Source organism: Cinclus cinclus, chromosome 19 (assembly GCF_963662255.1).
Source record: "Cinclus cinclus chromosome 19, bCinCin1.1, whole genome shotgun sequence".
Lineage (NCBI taxonomy): Eukaryota > Metazoa > Chordata > Aves > Passeriformes > Cinclidae > Cinclus > Cinclus cinclus.
The window spans coordinates 9,012,822-9,033,108 of record NC_085064.1 but is presented as its reverse complement, the minus strand read 5'-3'; the positions used below and the strand labels follow the sequence as shown (position 1 = coordinate 9,033,108).

At 52.4% G+C, this 20,287-nt stretch overlaps 1 protein-coding gene across 1 annotated transcript in view; it reads left to right on the top strand.

Moving 5' to 3' along the window:
- Window positions 1–20,287, top strand: part of LOC134051704 (collagen alpha-1(I) chain-like) — a 79,934-nt gene that overhangs the window by 33,796 nt on the left and 25,851 nt on the right. The window contains exons 6-10 of the mRNA XM_062505657.1: window positions 50–187; window positions 12,114–12,357; window positions 12,428–12,765; window positions 15,242–15,286; window positions 16,955–17,074. Coding sequence (XP_062361641.1) covers window positions 50–187; window positions 12,114–12,357; window positions 12,428–12,765; window positions 15,242–15,286; window positions 16,955–17,074 — 885 coding nt within the window. The remainder of the gene's footprint in view (window positions 1–49; window positions 188–12,113; window positions 12,358–12,427; window positions 12,766–15,241; window positions 15,287–16,954; window positions 17,075–20,287) is intronic.

The window sequence follows — 20,287 nt, the reverse complement described above, 5'->3', positions numbered from 1 at the left end:
CCTCTGGAAGAAGCAGGAGCATAAACTCTGGTTTCTGTGTCTCTTCCAGGGCACTCTCCAACAGCTGACCTTCGTGATGGGAGACCCAGCAGCTGCTGCCGAGCAGTGCCACAGCTACAGCTCAACCTGCCCTGGCTCCTCCAGCCTCAACAGGGCACCCTGGGACCTCCCAACAGCCCGGCCACAGGTGTGGCTGGGGCAGCTGGCAAATTTAGGGACTGCTGGACCAAGATTTTCCTTGGTGTCACACGATTCCAAAAAACCCAACCCAGGGCGTTGGCTGGAATTGCTGGGATCTCCAGCTTGGGGTGGGATAGGAGGAGGTGGGGTGGATCTTTTCCATCCCTTCAAGTCACAGATGGGTTTGGTGCCAAGGAGAGTGAGTTAAAGGGAGAGTTTGGGATCCAGGGAAAGCCTGGGGGTGGCTATGACTGGATGTGTGGCACAGGAAAGCTCTGAGTAATGCTGCAGCTGGAGCTGTGCTTCTGAGAGGAGGTGAAAGCTGTCCTTGGGAATTGGACACCACTTTGGAGTTCCTGCCCACTCCCAGCAGCTTTGCACTCTTTGGTACATCATCCTTCCAGAAGCTGTCCCTCTGTTCTGCCAGCATTGCTGGAAAATGGAAATTTGGGAGACATTGCAGCATTCAACAAATGTATTTGTGTCAAAAAGCTCGGATCACATCATAAATCCCCCAAAACACGAAGAACCCAGGCTTTCCTCAGGAGCTGGAGTTGACCCAGGGAAATTCCTCACATCTTAGGCCAGGTACCTTCATAGGAAGTGCTTCATAGGCTCCTGGGAAAAGCTGGAGAGAGGCAAGTGCTGGATGTCAGACCTTGGCACGAGCCTCCCCTGTGTGACCCATTTCTGTGCTCTGGTGAGGAGCTGGCACAGCTGCTGGCAAGGGGCAGCGCCAAGGGAGGGAGCTGGGTGTGGGATGGGGCACCTGGCCTGCCTGGCTCCTGCCCAGGGATTCCTCTGGGATGCTGGAGCCAGCACATCCAGGCAGGGAACAGGGAGTGGTGACACCTGGGACAGCCCTACAGTGGCTGCTGCAGTCCTGGATGGGTTGCTTTGGTTGGTGTTATTTGAAGAGGAGGATTTTTGGGAAAGCCCTGATGATGAGGGGTTGAGGAGCTGGCTTTGCTGGGGAGTGTGGAGTGGGCTGAGTGTAACACAGAGCTGGTCACACTGCTTCCCTCCTGCTCTGAGGGAGAGACGAGTGGCCGAGTGTCCAGTGCAACCTCTGCTCACCCCTAAATGAAACCTGTAAATGAAACCTTGTCCCGAGCTCTGGAAGCCTGGAGCTCTTCCGTGAATGGCTCTGGGATCTCACCCGTCAAGCAGAAAATGTCACTTTAATCATCAGTAAATTGCCTGCAGGTGGAACCCCACAGGATAATTCTGCCCCACATCCCCCCCATTCCCATCCCTTGCTGGCCCTCCTCAGGGCTGAGTTTCCAAATGAACAGAAACTGCAAAAACCCACCCAAACTCTTGAGAGGTTTGATCAGAAGCCCTTCCCTCATGTTGCTGTGCAGGATTGGCTCCCACTGTGCATTCCCTGGATGCTTCCTGTGCTGGCAGAGGCAGTTCCTCAGTCCTGGAGCCAACAATAAACACGTGCTGAAGTCACTGCTGGTCCTTGGGCAGTGATGTTTTTCCTCTTTTCTCTCTCCAACTCTCCAGGTGCCAAAGGAAACCAATGAAATCCGGGATTCATCTGCTCAGGTACGACTCCTGCACTGTCCTTCCTCGTGTCCCTGTGCTGTCACCCCCAGGCTGTCTCCTAGGGACAGCAGTTGCTCTGATAAGCAATAAGGCAAAACCAAAATACTCAAACAAGGCCACTAATTCTAATTTTCCTTGGCTGGTATTGTTATTTTCTTTACTGTAACCTCTCTCTTTAATGGTTTGAACATACCTTGCCATGTCCCAGACCTGGTGGAGGTCACAGTGAGTGCTCAAGTACTTCCCGAGCATTTGCATGGAGCTGGAGGGGTGGTGGTGGAGCAGGGAATGATGTGGGTCAGGCCACTGCCTGCCCAGAGGATTTGTGGATCTGCCTAGGAGTTGAGCCAGGCAGGATTAGCCGGGAGGGAAGGAGGTGAGGTCAGCAGGGTGGCAGGATCTGGGATAAAGCAGGATGACCGCTGCCCCTGCCCGCAGTGGGAGGTGATGCCTACCTGGGGAAGCATCCTCAGGATCTCCCTGCTGTCACTGAGGAGCTGGGAAGGGCTGGAGCTGTCTGTGGGAGGAGGTGGTTGTGGTTCTGGGCCCTCCTTGGTGTGGTTTCCTGGGATCTGGTGCTGGCAGAGGGGTGGCAGCCCCCCAAAACCGCTGAGCTCCTTGTTGGAGCTGCTGTCCCCCAGCTGGAGCTTGCGGCGTGTCCCCAGCTCTTGTGCATGTGCTGGGGACATGAGGGAGTGCTCTAAGTGAGGCTGCCTCTATGTCCCTGCTTTATTTGGGGGTTTTAGCCAAGCTTTGGTGTTCAAGTCCCCGCAAACACATCCTGAGGGGAAAACCAAGAGCGAATGCAAATCGAGATGTGTGTGCGTGTGTGACTGAGCAGTTGGAGTTCTTCATTCCCCTCACCCTCCTGGTTCCTGTTAACTCTTTGGGGAGAGTCTCTCTTCTCTCAGCTGGCTTTCACTGCCTGGCTACACCTGGATAATTCTAAACTGGAACCTGCCAGGTGATCTTTGGCAGCCAGGTTCATCCCTCTGCTGCAGGCTCAGCAGCTCAGGGGGGAACATGCTCCAGGTTTGCTGGGTGAGTTTATAATGAACTGAGGTGGCAAAATCACCTTTCCTGGGCACTTACGGAAGGTGGGTTCTGTCATCCTGCTGGATCCTATTTGGGATGTGATTCCCAGCTGCTGGTTCTTCCAGACCCTGGCAAGACGTTGCCATAACAAGGAAAGTGGTGAAATTCAGCAGTCTGCAGGGGAAAATGAACAATATTCTGGATTTGGGACAAGTTTATTTTTCAAGCACTTAATAAGGAGCAGAGATGCCTTGGAATCTTTGGCATTAAGATTTATTAGGAATAAAAAAGGCACTGCAGTTTGGGAGTAATGAGGAGCAGCCCAGTTCTGCTGCAGGGACAGGCCGCAGCTCTACTTTCTAATTCCTTTGTTCATTTAGGAGTAAATTAGTACATTGGTGGACTCCTTAATTGTTAATTAGAGCTAAATAATTATGGAGGCTCAGGGTGATGGCAGAGGAAGATGTAATGGGGGGAAGGCAATAGATGAGTTTGTTACTGGCAGTGGTATTTGAATTGCAGCCCACTCCTTTTGGCAAGTTTTTTGAGGAATAAATTGCCATTTCGGAGCAATTTTTGGGACATGGATGGTGCTGAGCCACTTCTCCTGCATTTTGTTTTCTCTTTGACTGCCTGTCCTAAACGTGAAGGAGGACAGGAGGGCTGAGCTGGTTCCTGGACTGAATGGCTTTTCCAAGGCAGCTTAACCTGGGATCCTAAAGCCATTCCCCAAACAGTCAAAGCTTAAATCCCACAGATTTCCAAAGAGACAAAACTTCACAGGCTTAATTTTCTGGGCAGTTCAAACTAGTTGGGAAATTCCTTCTTGATTTAAAAATGTTGTGAATTCTCTATGCAAACACTTGTTTGGGTCGTGGTACCTCTGTTCTCTCGTGCTTGGGTGTGTCAGTGAGCACAGCTGCTATGGGAATCGCTCCTTCAGGCTCACTCAATCCTGGAATTCCATCCTTCCTGTCCAATCAGAGCAGTCTGGAGCCTGTGGAAATCAGGATTGCATGTACTCCTGGTGCTGGGCTTTAAAACCCGTCACAAAAGGCTTGGGCTCACCCATCCTGACTAACAAAGACAAGCCCTCATGGGGGAACTGTCCCTCCTCCACCCCACTGTTTCCCTGGTGCTGCTGGTTCCTTGGATAACATGGATAAAACCAAATATCCCTGCTCCATCTCCCTGCTCTCAGGCCGTATCTTGAGATGTTGTTCCTGATAGCTCTGATATCTCAGAGTCTGAATCCAGTTTCTCCAGTAGGATAAAATCTCTGGATAATTTATTGTCCCAAAAACTCACTGTGGGATTAACATAATGGCAGGAATTTGTTGAGCTGAACCCCAGAGGTTTTTAATCCCCAAAGCAAGTTCTGTCCCACACAGCCATGCTGTGAGGAACCTCTGGTGGGAATTATCCTGCTCTCCAACCTTCTATGGCCTGGCCTCCTGCCTGGAGCAGCTTTCGTGCCCTTTGCTGACTTTTAGGGCTTCTCCTGTGTCAGAAGTGTGGCAGCATGACCTTGGTTGATCTTCAGCTTCTCCAGAAGCTTCCCAGGCTGTTGTTGTGCCCACCAGTATCTCATGTCCTGCAGCAGCTTCATGGCCCTGTCCTTGAGGAGCCACATCCCTGGGAAATCCCAACAGGGCACGGAGGGAATGGGGCTTGTCCTGCCTTTCCTTTGGAAAGGTGAGGCACCAGTGCTGTGGGAGTGTGGCAGGCAGCACATGGAATCCTCCCGGGGTTCCCAGGGTGGCCCCTGGATGGGGTCTTGCAGGGATGTTCAGGATTTTGGGTTGCATCACTTTGAGCTTGGGTAGGACATCAGGGAGCCCCCAACATCCCCCCTGGGAAATGGGGCATTGCTGAGGGGTCACAGGGATCCCCAAATGAAAACCATCCTGTTTCCATGGGAAACCTTCCACTGTCCCAGGGTGCTCCAAGGCCCCCCCACTCTGGCCTGGGACACTCAAGGCATTGAACAGCAATTATCCCCCATGCCCCACCCCACCCTCCCCCCCCCCTTTTTTTTTTTTCCCCAGTGTTATCTCAAGGATTTATAAGTTGATAGCTCCTTTGTTTGAGTTTTTCTTTCAGGTCATAAGAAATTCAAATGTCTGCTGATCACACAGACATGAAAAAGTTCTCCTTTCATTTCCTACTTTGGGTTTAATGTCTTGTGGATGAATTACGGTTCTTAGATGCAATTCTTTTCTGTGCTGCAGGAAAAACTGTATTTTGTTTTCCAGATGGGAGCTCACCAGTGGTGATTCATCTTTAGGTTTAGAACAATTGCTAATGTTTAGGAAACTAATACTCTATATGGGTTCTTAAAGAAGTAATCGATTCAGACATGAAGTTATGTATTATTGACAAACCTAGGTTGATGCCACACAATATATTAAGGCTGGACACCATTATACTTTAAGGAATTGCTACTCTGGGAGCATTCTGCTGTCACTTAAAGCCAAGAACAAGTGTTACGCCTTTCTTTTACTTCCAGGGATCCAGGGGCAGCCGGAGCTTCTCTGGGAATTCCATCCCAGCCCCTCCCCACCTTCACAGGGATGAATTTCTTCCTAATATCCCATCTAAACCTCTTCCAGTTTAAACTGTTCTTCCTTGTCCTATCACTCCATGCGCTTGTAAAAAGTCTCCTCTGCAAACTTCTTGTAGCCCCTTTAGGAGCTGGCACTAGAAATAACTAATCTTAGGTGTGATATGGGAAACTTGTGAGCAAACATTTCAGGCCCTGTGGGGTGGGGGATGCTTGTGCTGATCTATCCCTGTTTCCATGGGGTAGAGGCTCCTGCATTTCTGGCCTGGAGCAGCTGGAGAAGGATGGGGCTGTGCTGAGCACCAGGAGGGATTTATCCCCTGCAGGCTCCTGCAGCTCCTCAGGTACAACTGTGACCTCATCTGCTGCTGGACACAGCCCATGGCATTTCCTGGCACTTATTCCTTCTTTAAATCAGTCCAACCTTGATTTTTTGTTTCTTTTCCTTCTACAATGCAGCCTCTTCTAGGGCCTTGATGCTAGAAAGTGCTGGAAAAAATAGTTTAAAATGGTGTATCTCTGATCTTGAGCTTGAGTGAGTCACATTGTACCTTTGGCTGTTGGATGGAAGAGGCTTCTATTAACAAAAAAAAAATCTGTTTCCTAGGAGAAGACCCTAAGCTTTGAAGTCTCTTTTACCCAGCCTGACCCAGCTAAAATTTAGGGCAGAATGTTATGCTGGTTGTCTGAAAGCAGGGATGCTCCAAGCTGGGCTTTAACCCCTTTGCCACTTAGGAGTTTTTGGAGCATGGTGCCCACTGGAAAGTCCTGCAGAAGTCCAGCAACATTGTTTTCTTTGTCAATAAAACACTCTGAGGCTCCTCAGGCAAGATCCCAAGTTAAAAACTCTTTCCAAAACCATGGCATTAATTACATATCTGTGGTTTCTTTATTAATGAGCCCCATGTCAGTTGTTCTGTTATTTTGCTTGGGCTCAGCTTGAGGGAAGAGGCCTGTAATTACTCAAAGCTTCCTGTTTGCCTTTTTTTTTTGCCTTTTTTTTTTAAATTCCATATTGGCACAACACAAAGCCTTTTCCCAGTCAATCCCGTGGAGCTTCCCCAGCTCTCTGAGCCAAAGTGAGAATTCAGTGCTCATCCTGGGGAGAGCCTGAGGTTTTAATGCTTTTGGGGTTGAGTTCTGGGGCTGGGATTGAGAAACCTCTGTTCCGTGTCCCCTCTGGAATGGGAAATATTTCACTGTCATTTGGTTATGTCATCTGGATTTTCTAAATGTGGGCAGAACTGGGGTTCTCCAGCTCTTCCCACATCACTGCTGTAGTTCTGGACCCAAGATGTGGCTGGGGCAGAGACTTCTCCCCTGCCTTTTATTTTCCTTCTTTAATCCAGTTTTCTGCAAATCACAGATCCTGCCTTGCTTGTCATGTGCCAATTCCTTCTTTCCCCCCTTCTGTTTTATCATTCTTAATGGCTGTTTTCAATCTGGGCTGCTTCCCCACTTCCCAGCTGGAATTTCTGGGAGTTCAACCCCACATGCCTCACTCAACTCTCACGCTTTTGGACAGCTTCAGAGCTGTTCCAAATTTGTCCCTCTCAGCTGGTTCTCCTCTAAATTTGGCCAGTTTGGAGGAGCAAGGGTGGATTCTATTGATTTTGGCTTTTAGTTGTGTTTACACAAACCAATATAATTCAGCCTTGTGCCTCAATAATTTTTCTTTAGAGACCCTTTTCCCCAGAGCCTTGCCAGATGGGAGCTTCCAGTGTGGACCTTTCCCATGTCAAGCGTTGAATTAAAAATCCTTTTTCTTCACTGTGTGGGAATTCTGGGCTCCCAGTGCCAGCTGCCAGTCCTGGATGTGGCTTCCCACTGGGATTCCCAGGCTGGCACATCCTGTGGGGCTCTTCTGCACCAGCATCATCTCTTGAGAACCTGAACACTTCAGCTCCTGCCCCTGCAGCACTTCACAGCCCATGGTTAATAGGATTTGGGAATTCTCACAGCACTTTTTCTCACCTGGTGGTCGAGTTGCATGGAAATCAGAGCAACCTGGTCCATGGAAGGTGTTCCTGCCCTTGGCAGGGGTGGAATGAGAAGGGGTTTAAGGTCTTTTCCAACCCAAACCATTCCCTGACACCACCTGCCAGCTCTTATCCACAGGTAACTGTCCTGGGAAGAACTGGGTTTTAAATTTTTGGCTGTTGATACCTCTGGGGTTAATCTTCCAGCCCTGTGGAGCAGAGAGATGCTGTTGTCTTCCATTTATTTTGCACTTTAAGGTGTATAAAATGAGGCACCAGGTTGCTGTAGCTGAAACTTTCCAGTCCTGGAGATTGCAAAATGTGCTTTAAGGAAAAGACCACTTTGGACCAAAACTAGAAAAATTGGTTGGAGGGAGAAATACAGATCAAGTTGGGAAGCTGAAGTACATTAATGTATATTTTTTTTCATCATTAAAGGTGTATTTCAAGACCTGCTCTTAATCAGAGACCCACCCCCCCCAAACCACCAAAGCAGCACTGCTTCATGGCTTAATTTCTGAAAGAAAAATTATTTATTTCAACTCTTTATTTCAGCTCCACAAGAAATGGATGTGTGTGGGATAAAATGGGATAAAATGTGGGGTTAATCCCTTCCAGGATCTGCTCTTAGGAGAACAAATATCCCTTGTGTTCTCCTTGAGGGAGCTGCTGTCCTGTGGGGACTTTGCTGTCCCTTGTCCCCTCTCAGGAATGGGGCTCTTGAGGTGCCCCTGGCAGGGGCTGCACAGGGAGGACCTGGTGATGCTCCAAATTTTGGGCAAAGTTTCTTTCTAACTCCACAAGGCTGGGGAGGTCCAGCCCAGGTGGGTTTAGTTGCATCAGGGACACAATATTAGCATCTTTTCAGGTGATTTTGACCAGCCATCATCTGTGGGGGGACACTGTGAGGGTGCAGGGTGAGGGGCTGAAAGGAGAGTTTTGGAATCCACCCCTCTGCTTCTCTGTGTGGAGTGGTGCCTCCACTAATTTATTTTCATTGATTAATTGCAACCCTTGCAGCTTCTTTGCCTTATCATAAAGTGCCTTCTGTTTTTAAGCATTTTAATAGCAAAATAATGAAAAAAAATTACAATCCAAGTTACAACCCATTGATTGTAAGGGTTTTCTTGCTCAAGGCATTCCCACTGGCAGACACCAGTCTCCATGGCAGCAGCCAGGGATGGAGAGAGGAAAATGTCCTGGAAAAGCTGGTGAGGGGTGCAGAGCACTGTGAACACCTGGGTGTTGAGCTCCTGCTGGAGATGGATGTGTGGGGCTGGCTCTGGGTGTGAACAGGGGGTGTGACATCATCCAGAGCAGGAAATCATCCAGAGCAGGGGGTGTGACATCATCCAGAGCAGGGGGTGTGACATCATCCAGAGCAGGGGGTGTGACAACATCCAGAGCAGGAAATCATCCAGAGCAGGGGGTGTGACATCATCCAGAGCAGGGGGTGTGACAACATCCAGAGCAGGAAATCATCCAGAGCAGGGGGTGTGACATCATCCAGAGCAGGGGGTGTGACATCATCCAGAGCAGGAAATCATCCAGAGCAGGGAGTGTGACATCATCCAGAGCAGGGGGTGTGACATCATCCAGAGCAGGAAATCATCCAGAGCAGGGGGTGTGACATCATCCAGAGCAGGGGGTGTGACATCATCCAGAGCAGGAAATCATCCAGAGCAGGGAGTGTGACATCATCCAGAGCAGGGGGTGTGACAACATCCAGAGCAGGAAATCATCCAGAGCAGGGGGTGTGACATCATCCAGAGCAGGGGGTGTGACATCATCCAGAGCAGGAAATCATCCAGAGCAGGGGGTGTGACATCATCCAGCCACGTTTTCCTCCTGCTGCAGCTCCTCATGCCTTGAACTTGGCTGTCCTTGTCCTTTGTGTCCTGGTGAATCCCTCCACTGGGGAAGTCTCGAGCTGCTCCTGCCCCCTCTGCCCCTTCTCCAGCTCCCTGGGCCTGAGCTGGAGTCTGATCCAGTGCCTGAATCCTCTTTCCTGGCTCCTTTGGGTATTCCTGTGACTGCAATAAATTCATTATTTGCAAACGTCTGGATTAGGAGGCAGCTCCAAGTGGGAGCAGGGCCATCCTGAACCAATGGCTCTCCCTCGGTCCCAGGTCTTGTTGGTGCCTGCCTGGCTCATCTGGGGCTGTGTGTCCCTCTTGGGGTTCAGTCTGTCCAGGAATATCTTCTGGACATGCCACAGGAGCTGCATGCTGGGGAGGTGAAGAGCTGCAGCACCAAAAAGCACAAACTTCTTGTGTTGTTCAAAGGATTTTGAATAGATCCTAGTGCTGCACTGGGCTGAGGATGAATTCCAGATCCATTCAGTTCCCCTTTGGCTCCTCCTGGGAAGGTGACCTTGCAGGGAATGTGGTTACTCACACTTACCAGCTAAACCCATTTTAGATTGGGTAAATGAGGGTCTTGAGTTTTAGCCAGGATCCTTTTTCTGCAGTTCTCTATTTGATTTCTTGCCTGGAAAGACTTTGTAAAATAAACTATTATAAAATATATATATTAGCTTAAAAAGGATTTTTAAAAAGGTATTGTTTTAGTGTATCTCTGTTACAGCTCTTTCCTGCCCACCCCCAGCTCGTAGCCATCCTGCTGGAACAGAAACAGAACCACAAACCAAGTTGGTTAAAGTAATGACAGGGTGGCTCCTAATTGAGTTTGAAATTTGGCTCTTACATTACTTGAAGGAGCCTCTGAAGGGTTTTCCCTTCGTGCACCTGAATCCATTGATTCTGATGGATTTGGGGAGGCCGATTTAATTCAGGGTAACTCTTCCCTTAATTAGATAATCCCAACCCATCCCTGTCTGGGTGATGTGTGGCCATGCAGGGGCTCACCTGGATGAATTGGGGTTGCTTTTAGTACAATAAAATTATTTAACCTTGGAAGAATCCCTAAGATCATTGAGTCCAACCATAAAGAGACTTCAACCCTTATTACAGCGATTTCTCCCTGTGCTGAGCACTGCTGACTCCTTGAAATCAAAATTAATGTAAATTTGTTATCATTGTATCAAATTGCAAAAAATTATATGTGACAACAAAAGACAAGACACCCGTAAAATAAGTGTTCATAACTGAGAGCAAACCAGTTCAGGTGTTTATGAAAGAATCTCTTCAAACCTACAATTTGAAAATGAAAAAGTTAAAATTTCATGTTTCTCTTACACTTGGGATGGGAAGAGCTTGGAGTCAAAGAGTCAAAGCTTCAGCACCTCGTGGTGCCTTTGGAGACCCTCTGCCTTCCCTGGTCATCCCAAATGGGACTTGGAATGTTGGGCTCTCACCTGAAGGATCACCCCTTCTGGCAGGGAAATTGTTGTTTTTGCTGCTCCTGCACATCCCCCTTGGTGCTCCCAGGCCAATGGAGCGGAGCAGAACGGGAGCCAGGTGATGGCTCAGCCCATGGAATGTGAAGATGGGAAGGACTCTCCAGGTCTCCTTCCCGACCCTGCAAGGCAAGCGTGGGGCTGCATCTCCCTCTAGTGACTTCTCTCAGCTGCTTCCCCAGCAGCTCCTCCAGGAGCCACCAGCTCTGGTGCCACACACTGCCCGTGTCCCCATGGGGGCAAGGGGAGCTGGAGCAGGCTCCAGGCAGGGCTGGTGGCCATGTGGGGCTGCTGGAAATGCTCCAGGACCTCCACACCCACCCACCAGCCCAGTCCGAGGTGTTTTCCCTGGTGCTGAGTGGAAAAGTGGTGGGATTTCGAAATGCAGGGAACTCTGGAGTTTCATTCCTTTGCCACAGTCAGTGTTTGTGTGCTGAGTGTGGATATTTCTCCCAGCGTTGCAGCTTGCCCCCATCCAAGGGCAGTGCCTGGGCCCTTGAGAGCTGCAGGGACCATTCAAGGTGACTGCTGAGGACAGAGAGAGCCCTTTGCAAGTCACTGCCTCAGATTAAATTGCTGGAAGCATCCAGGAGGCTCCTCCTGGCCTTGTGCCTGTCTCCCCTTCCCAGCCCTGGGAGGTTTGCAGCTGCTCCAGGGGGAAGTTGTGGGGTGGGGGCTCCGAGCTCCCCTCTGACCTGCTGGCACCATTCCCCCAGGAGAGCACCAGGAGCCCTGGAATGTGCAGGAGCAGCAGAATCCAGAGCCTAGAGGGACTGATGGATCCCTGGTGTCACTTCATACATTTGCTGTAACTCTTTTAGTGATTGCTGTCAAGATTGGATTTCTGTCATTAGGCTGTGGGTTCTGGGGACGATTTAGAGCCCCTGGCAGGGCCTGAAGGGGCTCCAGGAGAGATGGAGAGGGACTGGGGACAAGGGATGGAGGGACAGGACACAGGGAATGGCTTCAGTCTGACAGAGAGTAGGGATGGATGGGATACGGGGCAGGAATTGTTCCCTGGCAGGGTGGGCAGCCCTGGCACAGGGTGCCCAGAGCAGCCCGTGTCCCTTGTGGAAGGTGAGTTTTGTTTGTACGTGGATGCAGTGTCCTGCTTACTCTGCATTAACTGTTCCAGAATTTGATGGCTCCTGCCTGGCACTCACAAGCTGTGCCCTGCCTTGTTCCCCCAGCAGCATTCCTGCATGTGGGAAATGAGGAATTATAGAATCATTAAGGTTGGAAATGACTCCAGGCTCATCGAGTCCAACCTGTGACTGATCCCCACCCTGTCACCCAGCCCAGAGCACTGAGTGCCATGTCCAGTCATTCCTTGGACACCTCCAGGGATGGGGACTCCAACCCCTCCTGCACAGTCCATTGAGCAGGAAAGGGGGGGAAAGAAGCGAATCCTTCAATCTTCATTTTTCCCCTTCTCCTTTTTCAGGGCTCCAGACTCACCAGTTCAGATCTGGTCCCGGGGCCACCTTGGCCATGGGAGGACACCCAGGGGACCCTCAGCCTCCAGCCTGATGGGAGTGCCCTGGCTTCCCTCTCTGCTCACGAGATGCCATCAGCTGACGAGGAGGAGGAGGGCAGCCTTTCTATTGAGGACGAAGGCTTTGAGCTGCTGAACTCCACCTACAATAAAATCACCGGGCCTGGCAGGCCAGCGCTCAGGAGAAGCTCAGGTGAGTCCATGGTTTTCCTCCTTTTCCCCATCACAGTTTCTGGGGATCTGACAGTGCTTCCTCCACCCAGGAGCCTCCATCCAACCGCCCCGAGCAGCCAAGAAGGAGCGTGGCTCTGACCCCCGGGAGGAGAATGTCACCACGGAGAAGCTGTCGGGGGACGCAGGCACACGGCGGCTCCTGCCCAGCAAACCCCACCTGGAGCCCTTCCCCAAGGTGTCCCCATCAGCTCATCGGGGGGCTGCTCCCAAAGGAAACGTCCCCAGAGGTCCCCTGAGGGCAGGGGCAGCGCTGGGTGTCCCGGAGCCTCTCCCTGGAGCAGGGCATCCTGGATTGTGGGTGGCACGTGGACACCAGGGCTGTGTGAAGCCGGGACCACCGGGACTGCCGGGACCTCCGGGGCTGCCGGTGAGTGGAGCAGGGCAGGGAGGGCTGGCTGGTGGCCAAAGCCTGCTGAGATGGGGAAAGTGCACAGGGAAAGCGTTCCCAGGGTGGGGAAACTTCTCCAGAATGGGAACCTTGCCCGGAATGGGCAACTTCTCCAGAGTGGGAAACTTCTCCAGAGTGGGAAACTTCTCCAGAGTGGGGGACCCTCTCCATGCAGGCACAGTGGGGCTGTGCATTGACCTTGTGGAAAGGTTGTTGATATTCCTGGAGGAGCTTCGCTGTAAACTGGAGAGAAGATGATTCCTTTGTCCTCATTTCTCTAGAGATGGTCTCAGATCATTAAATCACACTGTGGGTTTTTATTTCACACTGGTCCAGCCCAGAATCAGGCTCAGGAGATCAGAGGGGACCAAGCCATGTCCTCCAGTACCCACACAAACCTCTGCCATCCATCCATGGGCCCAACTGGCATTGCTGGTTTTGGCTTCTTCACCCCCAAACTGATGCCTGGTTCAAAGCAGAGCACTGAATTTATCTTGTAATAAGTTCTGACTGTTTCTCAAGCCATTCAACCATTGTAGAGGATGAGAAAAGGGAAAATCAGGGGGGAAAAAAGGTAAACTTAGACTAGAGAAAGCTTTAGAGGAGTCACGTCTTCATTGAGAAAAAAAAAATATAAAAAAAGGTAAACAAATAAGAAAAGCTTTAGAGGAGTCATGTCTTCATGAGCATGAAAAAAAGGAAAATTGTAAAACAAAAAAGATAAACTTGAAATAGAATAAGCTTTAGAGGAGTTTTGTCTTCATTGAGGAGTAGCTAAAAATGTTTTCAAATATTTTTCTGTGTTTGTTTATTCTGCTAAAATTATTCCCCTCGTTTGGTTCCATTTTCTTAACAATTTCTTTAGAAAATTTTATTTTATTTCCCCATTGAAGTGTCCCTAGGCACCTTCTTTTCCCTTGTCCTTCCACCCCTGTGGAAGTTGTGGGCCCTGCCCTGGGGCTCGGGGGGTTCCTGCAGGGCTGTTTCCATGGCTGTGTTTGAGGGACCTGGCACTAAATCCATCATCCCTGAGCCAGTCTTGGTTTAAATTTAGGACTGCTAACTTCCCCCTCAAGTCATCTCCTTGCTGCTGCAGCTCTTGCCTGCAAAAATAGAAGAAAATGGCAAAAGGAACAGATGCTGGAGGCTGAAAAAATCCCAGGAGCAGAGGAAACGTCACGACGTTTGACAGCCCTGCTGTCAGCCAGGGACCCAGCCAGGGGAACTGCTTTGCTCTCCTGGAGAAAGGCTGGAGATGGGATTTTTGTCCTTGGTCCTGAGTATCCTGGATGGAAACACCATTCCTGGAGCTCCATCCAAGCTTTAGGGGTTGGGGAGCTGACAGGAAAGATGGGAAAGGGCTCTTAAGGGTGTGGAGTGACAGGACAAGGGGAATGGTTTTACATGGAAAAAGAGGAGGTTTAGGTGGGATATTAGGAAAAAATCTTTCCTCTGAGGGTGGGCAGGCCCTGGCACAGGGTGGAATTCCCAGAGCAGCTGTGGCTGCCCCTGGATCCCTGGCAGTGCCCAAGGCCAGGTTGGACACTGGGGCTGGGAGCGGCCTGGGACGGTGGGAGGTGTCCCTGCCATGGCAGGGATGGGATGAGATGGGATTTAAGATTGGGATTCCTTTCCAACCCAAAGCAGAGTGGGATTCTGTGTAGGACTGAAGCTCAGTGGTGGCATGTGCTAGCCATGGCCAGAGTCATAAAACATGTCCCCAGCCTGGCAGCCTTCCCTCTTGTCCTGTTGCTCCCAAGGACTGAGGGCAGGGGGGCTCTGGGGCCCCCAGGGAGATGAATCTGAGCCATGGAGCTCTGTGGGTTTCAGATCTCATGACCTTCAGGCTCAGAACAAAGCTGGTGTCTGGAACTGAAGCTGTCAGAGCTGTAGCAGACACAGGCTCAGGCTGTCAGGGAACACCTTACAGGGAATTGCTGTCATCCCAAAAGGCCAGGATCTCCCACCTGGCTGTTTCTGCCTACACAGGCACCTTGGCAAGCTCTGAAGTGGGGTCAGCCCTTGGCCAAAATGTGCTTTTTTACCCAGATCACATCTCCCAGCAGTTAAAAGCAGCAGATATTTTTATTCTGGTCGAAACACCTATTGGAGTGTGGATATGATTCAATTTTGGGTTTGTTTTTTTTCCCTAACACACTGCCTGTCCTTCCCAGGTGTCAGGCAATGTTCTCCTGCTCCCCTGCCTGCTCTAGGGTGTTTCTGTGGTTATTCAGGATGGCACAGTTCAGCTGCTGGTGCCAGGGCTGGAGCAGCCAAACCAGGAGGCTCTTCCCACCCCATACTGGTTTTTGGGGTATTTCTTGGGGACTTGAAGCTGCTGATTTGCTCTGAATCAACCATTTGAGTCCCTGCTTCCCTGGGGCTGTAGCCCTGGTCATTCAGTCACTGTGGGATCTCCCCTTTGGGGTCACAGCTCTCCTCCTTTGCCTTTCAGGGCTGTCCTGGAAGACGGGGACTGGTGGGACCCAAAGGAGACAAAGTGAGTACCCAGAAAAACAGGGGCAAGTCCAGTGTGGGGTGTGGGGCAAACACCACTGACAGTTTGGGTTGGTTTGGGGGTTTTTCATCCAGAGGGCAGTGGGAGCCCCTGTGGCTGCAGGGTGGTGGCCTTGACTGTGGGTTTGGAAAAGGAAGTAACTGGGTTTAGTGAGAACTTTAAGCCCAGGCTCAGGATTAAGCCAGGCTTGAGTTCTGGGGCAGTTTTGATCACCACAATAGAAAAAATGTCATGGAGTTATTAGAGAGCACCGTATAAAAAATGACATTGAGTTACTAGAGAGTGTTCAGAGCAGGACACAAGGGAAGGGTCTGGAGGAGCTCCTGAGGAGCAGCTGAGGGCACTGGAATTGTTCACCTGGAGCACACGGGGGGCACTGGGATTGTTCACCTGGAGCACACGGGGGGCACTGGAATTGTTCACCTGGGGCACACTGAGGGCACTGGAATTGTTCACCTGGGGCACACTGAGGGCACTGGGATTGTTCACCTGGGGCACACTGGGGGCACTGGAATTGTTCACCTGGGGCACACTGAGGGCACTGGGATTGTTCACCTGGGGCACACTGGGGGCACTGGGATTGTTCACCTGGAGCACACTGAGGGCACTGGGATTGTTCACCTGGGGCACACTGGGGGCACTGGGATTGTTCACCTGGAGCACACTGGGGGCACTGGGATTGTTCACCTGGAGCACACTGGGGGCACTGGGATTGTTCACCTGGAGCACACTGGGGGCACTGGGATTGTTCACCTGGAGCACACTGAGGGCACTGGGATTGTTCACCTGGAGCACACTGGGGGCAGAGCTCATTGTGGTCTTCAACATCCTCACGATGGACAGAGGAGGGGCAGGGCTCCCAGGGTCCAGTGGGGCTGGAGGGATGCCCTGGTCCCAAAGGAGACACAGTAAGAGCGTTTTTCTGCACCTTGGTGGGGATGAAGCTCAGGTTGGAGGGATTTCCCTTCAGGGACCTGACCCGTGGGGTTGAGGGGGTCCCTGTCCCTGGTTTTGGAGGGGAGAGGAGGCAGCAATCCAGGTGACCTCCCAAATGCCACCTTGGAGGTCCCTGGTCATGCTGGGGAGGGCACATGGAGGGGCTGGGTGCTCTGATGAGAGCTCTTCACTCTGGGCCAGGGAACAGCTGGAGCTGGGCCAGGGCAGGCTCAGGCTGGAGATCAGGGAAAGGTTCTTCCCTGAGCCAGAGGGTGCTGGGCACTGCCCAGGCTCCCCAGGGAATGGTCCCGGCCCCGAGGCTGCCAGAGCTCCAGGAGCGTTTGGACAGCGCTGCCAGGGATGGACAGGGGGGATTGTTGGGGGGTCTGGGCAGGGACTGGGGCTGGAATTGATGGTCCTGTGGGTCCCTCCAGCTCAGCTTGTTTTATGATTCTGTGACTGAGCTGCTCTCTTCCCTTTGAGCACTCAATAGCAGCTGGAGCAGCTTCAGCTCAGGCCACTGGAGCAGGGACGCTGCTCTGTCCCAAAGTCCAGCCCCATTTCATCCATGAAATCATCTTGCAGGGACATTTGTCCTCCAGCCCTGCAGACCCAGGCTGCCCTCCCTGCCCAGACCCTGACACTGCTCTGAGTCAGAGCCTGTCTGCAGCCTAAATCCCTGCTGGTTTTAAGGAGCTGCCCTTGTCTCTGCAGGGATACCCTGGGGCCATGGGGAGGACAGGCCCCCCAGGTGACCCTGGCCCTGTTGGCATTCCCGGTGTCCCCACCATCGTCCTCTGGAGGAACTCCAGGGAGGACTGGCAGTCCTTCATGGTGAGTTACAGCCACACTGGACACGTGCTGCACTCACACCTCCCCCAGCAGCTCCCTGCAGCCCTCTGCTGGGATGGGATGGGATGGGATGGGATGGGATGGGATGGGATGGGATGGGATGGGATGGGATGGGATGGGATGGGATGGGATGGGATGGGATGGGATGGGATGGGATGGGATGGGATGGGATGGGATGGGATGGGATGGGATGGGATGGGATGGGATGGGATGGGATGAAGGGTTTGCTGCGGCTGAGATTCCTCATTGTTGGGTGGGAGATGAGGGCAGAGGGATATTACAGGGAAGGAGGTGCCGCTCTCTGGGGGTGGCTCTGTGAGTGGAATGGGATCAGCGTGTGCCCTGTCCCTCTCTCCCCTGGAACTGACCAGGACATCTTGGCCCTCCATGGTCCATCCATCAGCTCCCTGGGACAGTTCTGCAGGACAGGGCTCAGGAAAGATCCAAGCCAGGCATGAGCAGCCCTTCTCCTGCTCTCTGTTGCTGATTACAAAACCCCTCTCCTGTTTTCCACCCTATCCCAGCTCCCTGCTGTGCCCCAGCCTTTGGCTCACAGGGTTTGTGCCCATCCAGCTCTTGCTGAGGTATTTTCTCACCTGATCCACTGGAGCAGGGATCTGTGGGCAGGCAGGAATGCCCCGGGCACTGCACAGCTAGATGCAAAACTCCATGGAATGACTTCAAAACTCACTGAACAGCCCAGCCAGGCTCATCAAGAATTCACAGCTCCTGTGATTAATTAATTTTAATCTCCCTGTGGAGCCTGGCTTGGGCAGGGCAGTACTGAAGGCACTGGGTTTCTAAGTGCCCCAGGCACTTTTCCTGGGGCTGGCAATGCTCTTTGCTTTGCATGGCTCTGCTGACCCTCTGGGCCCTGAAGGGTGCCATGATGGTATCAGTGGCTTCAGGGCCAGAGCAGTGGGCTGGTGAGAGCTTAGGCTCCACACTCCAGCTCTCCAAGAGCTCCAATGACCCTGGGCAGGATATTTGAGTTTTCCTCAGCTCATTCATTGGTGAAGAGCCATCATTGCATCCTCTGCTCCAGGGAAAATGCTGGGATTCTGGGATGCAGCGGGAGGATCTCTGCTCCGCCAGCACATCCGGGGTGGGGATGGTGCTGGAGGAGGAGGATGGTCCTCTGCTGCTCTGGATCTGAGCTTGGACTGACCTGCTGGGAGTCCTTGGGTCAGACCTTTATGGTTTTGGGTTGGATTGGATCAAAGCAGAGATCAAATTCCTGCTGGGAAGCACAGGACAGTTGACCATCTGCAGAAGTTTTGGGTGACCTGGAGAACCTCCTTGTTCTCCCATTCTCCTGCTGCTCCAGGGCAGGAGCTGTGCAGCTCTCAGTGCTCCCAAGATCCATCACAGGCACGCAGTGTATGTGGGAATAAACGGGGATAGGAGAGAGGGAGCTGGAGATCTCCATGCCTGGCAAATGCTTCCACCAGGGCAGACCCCTCCCTAACCAATTCCTGCTCTCAGGCCATGCTTACAGCACTTTGCAGAGCTGCTCCCATCTTTTGCTCTGCAGTCAGAATTCCCTTTATTTTCCCCTTGCCTGTGTTTGCGGAGACCTCAGGTTTTGCTGTCCTGCAGGCAGAAACAGTAACACCTATGGATGTTGCTGTAGACTGGGAATTCCTTGGTCTCCCCACTTTGGAATGCTGGAGGGACTATGTCCTGTCTGTGCTTGGGAAGCCAAAGCTGGAGAGATGCTGGATCCTGGCTGTGGGCTCTGAGAGCTGTCCCTTGTCCCCTGTGCTCTGTGCTGTCCCCTGGGCTCTGTGCTGTCCCTTGTCCCCTGGGCTCTGTGCTGTCCCCTGGGCTCTGTGCTGTCCCTTGTCCCCTGGGCTCTGTGCTGTCCCCTGGGCTCTGTGCTGTCCCCTGGGCTCTGTGCTGTCCCTTGTCCCCTGGGCTCTGTGCTGTCCCCTGGGCTCTGTGCTGTCCCCTGTGCTCTGTGCTGTCCCTTGTCCCCTGGGCTCTGTGCTGGCCCTGTCCCAGCAGGGCTGGCCCAGTGCCAGTCTCAGGGGAAGGCAGTGTCTGCCAAGGGGGCCGTGGGCCACCCCCAAGCCGCCCAGGGCCATTGTGTCTGTGGCCCCATGACCCTGGCGGTGCCGCCGGCGGCAGCAGGAAAACCCAAAGCCCTGGGCTGGGATTTGCTAATCTCTGTTGAGATAAGGCCAGGGTGAAACTGGCTGCTCTGGGGATGGGGCTGGCTGTGCCTGCAGCCCCCACAGCTCTGTGCTTTGGTGTGGGACTGCTTCCATGGAGCAGATCCCTGTGGCTTGGGGGATTTGGGGTACCCTGGGGCAGGGAAGCCACCCCTGAGGCTCAGGGGCACTGCAGGAGGATGGGCTGGGAAAACAAGGGATGTGGTGACTGTCCCAGAGCAGCTGTGGCTGTTGTGGTGCTCAGCAGCCTCTCCTGCTCCTTTCCCGTGGAAAAAAAGCCTTTGTTGTTAAGGGGAATTAAGGAAAAGCAGCTCAAGGCCACTGTGATTCCAGCCCAAGCCCCTGTCCTGTGTTTGTGTTCCCAATGTGTTGACAGATGTTGGCTTTGTCAAGAAGTCTCAGTGAGGCTGGAGGGGCAGGAACTGCTGCTGGCTTGTTCTGGAATTGGCTTCAGCAGTGGGGAAGTCCCAGAATCCTGGGAAGGAGAACTGGAGCTCCCACAGTTATTGGAGAGCTAAATCTGCAGCACCAGGCTCCTTTCCTTTCATCCAGCCAATGCCTTTAAAAGCTGTAGGTCAGGCTGGGGAATGGTGCCTGGGAAGCTCAGAGGGAAAGAAAAAATTGATCCATGAAAAAAGAAGGAACTTTTTTGGGATGTGCTGCTACTGTAGGATTGGCATCTGCCATGGTGGAGGTGGCACAGGGTGAGGATGGCCATGGGGTGACTGAAGAGGGTGAGGATGGTCATGGGGTGACTGCAGAGGGTGGCACAGGGTGAGGATGGCCATGGGGTGACTGCAGAGGGTGGCACAGGGTGAGGATGGCCATGGGGTGACTGAAGAGGGTGAGGATGGTCATGGGGTGACTGCAGAGGGTGAGGATGGCCATGGGGTGACTGCAGAGGGTGAGGATGGCCTTGGGGTGACTGCAGAGGGTGGCACAGGGTGGGCAGCCAAAGCTACTCTGCCAGGCCTGCCCTGCTCCCCTCAGGGCTGCTGAAGGGTTCAGTTCCTGTGCTCAG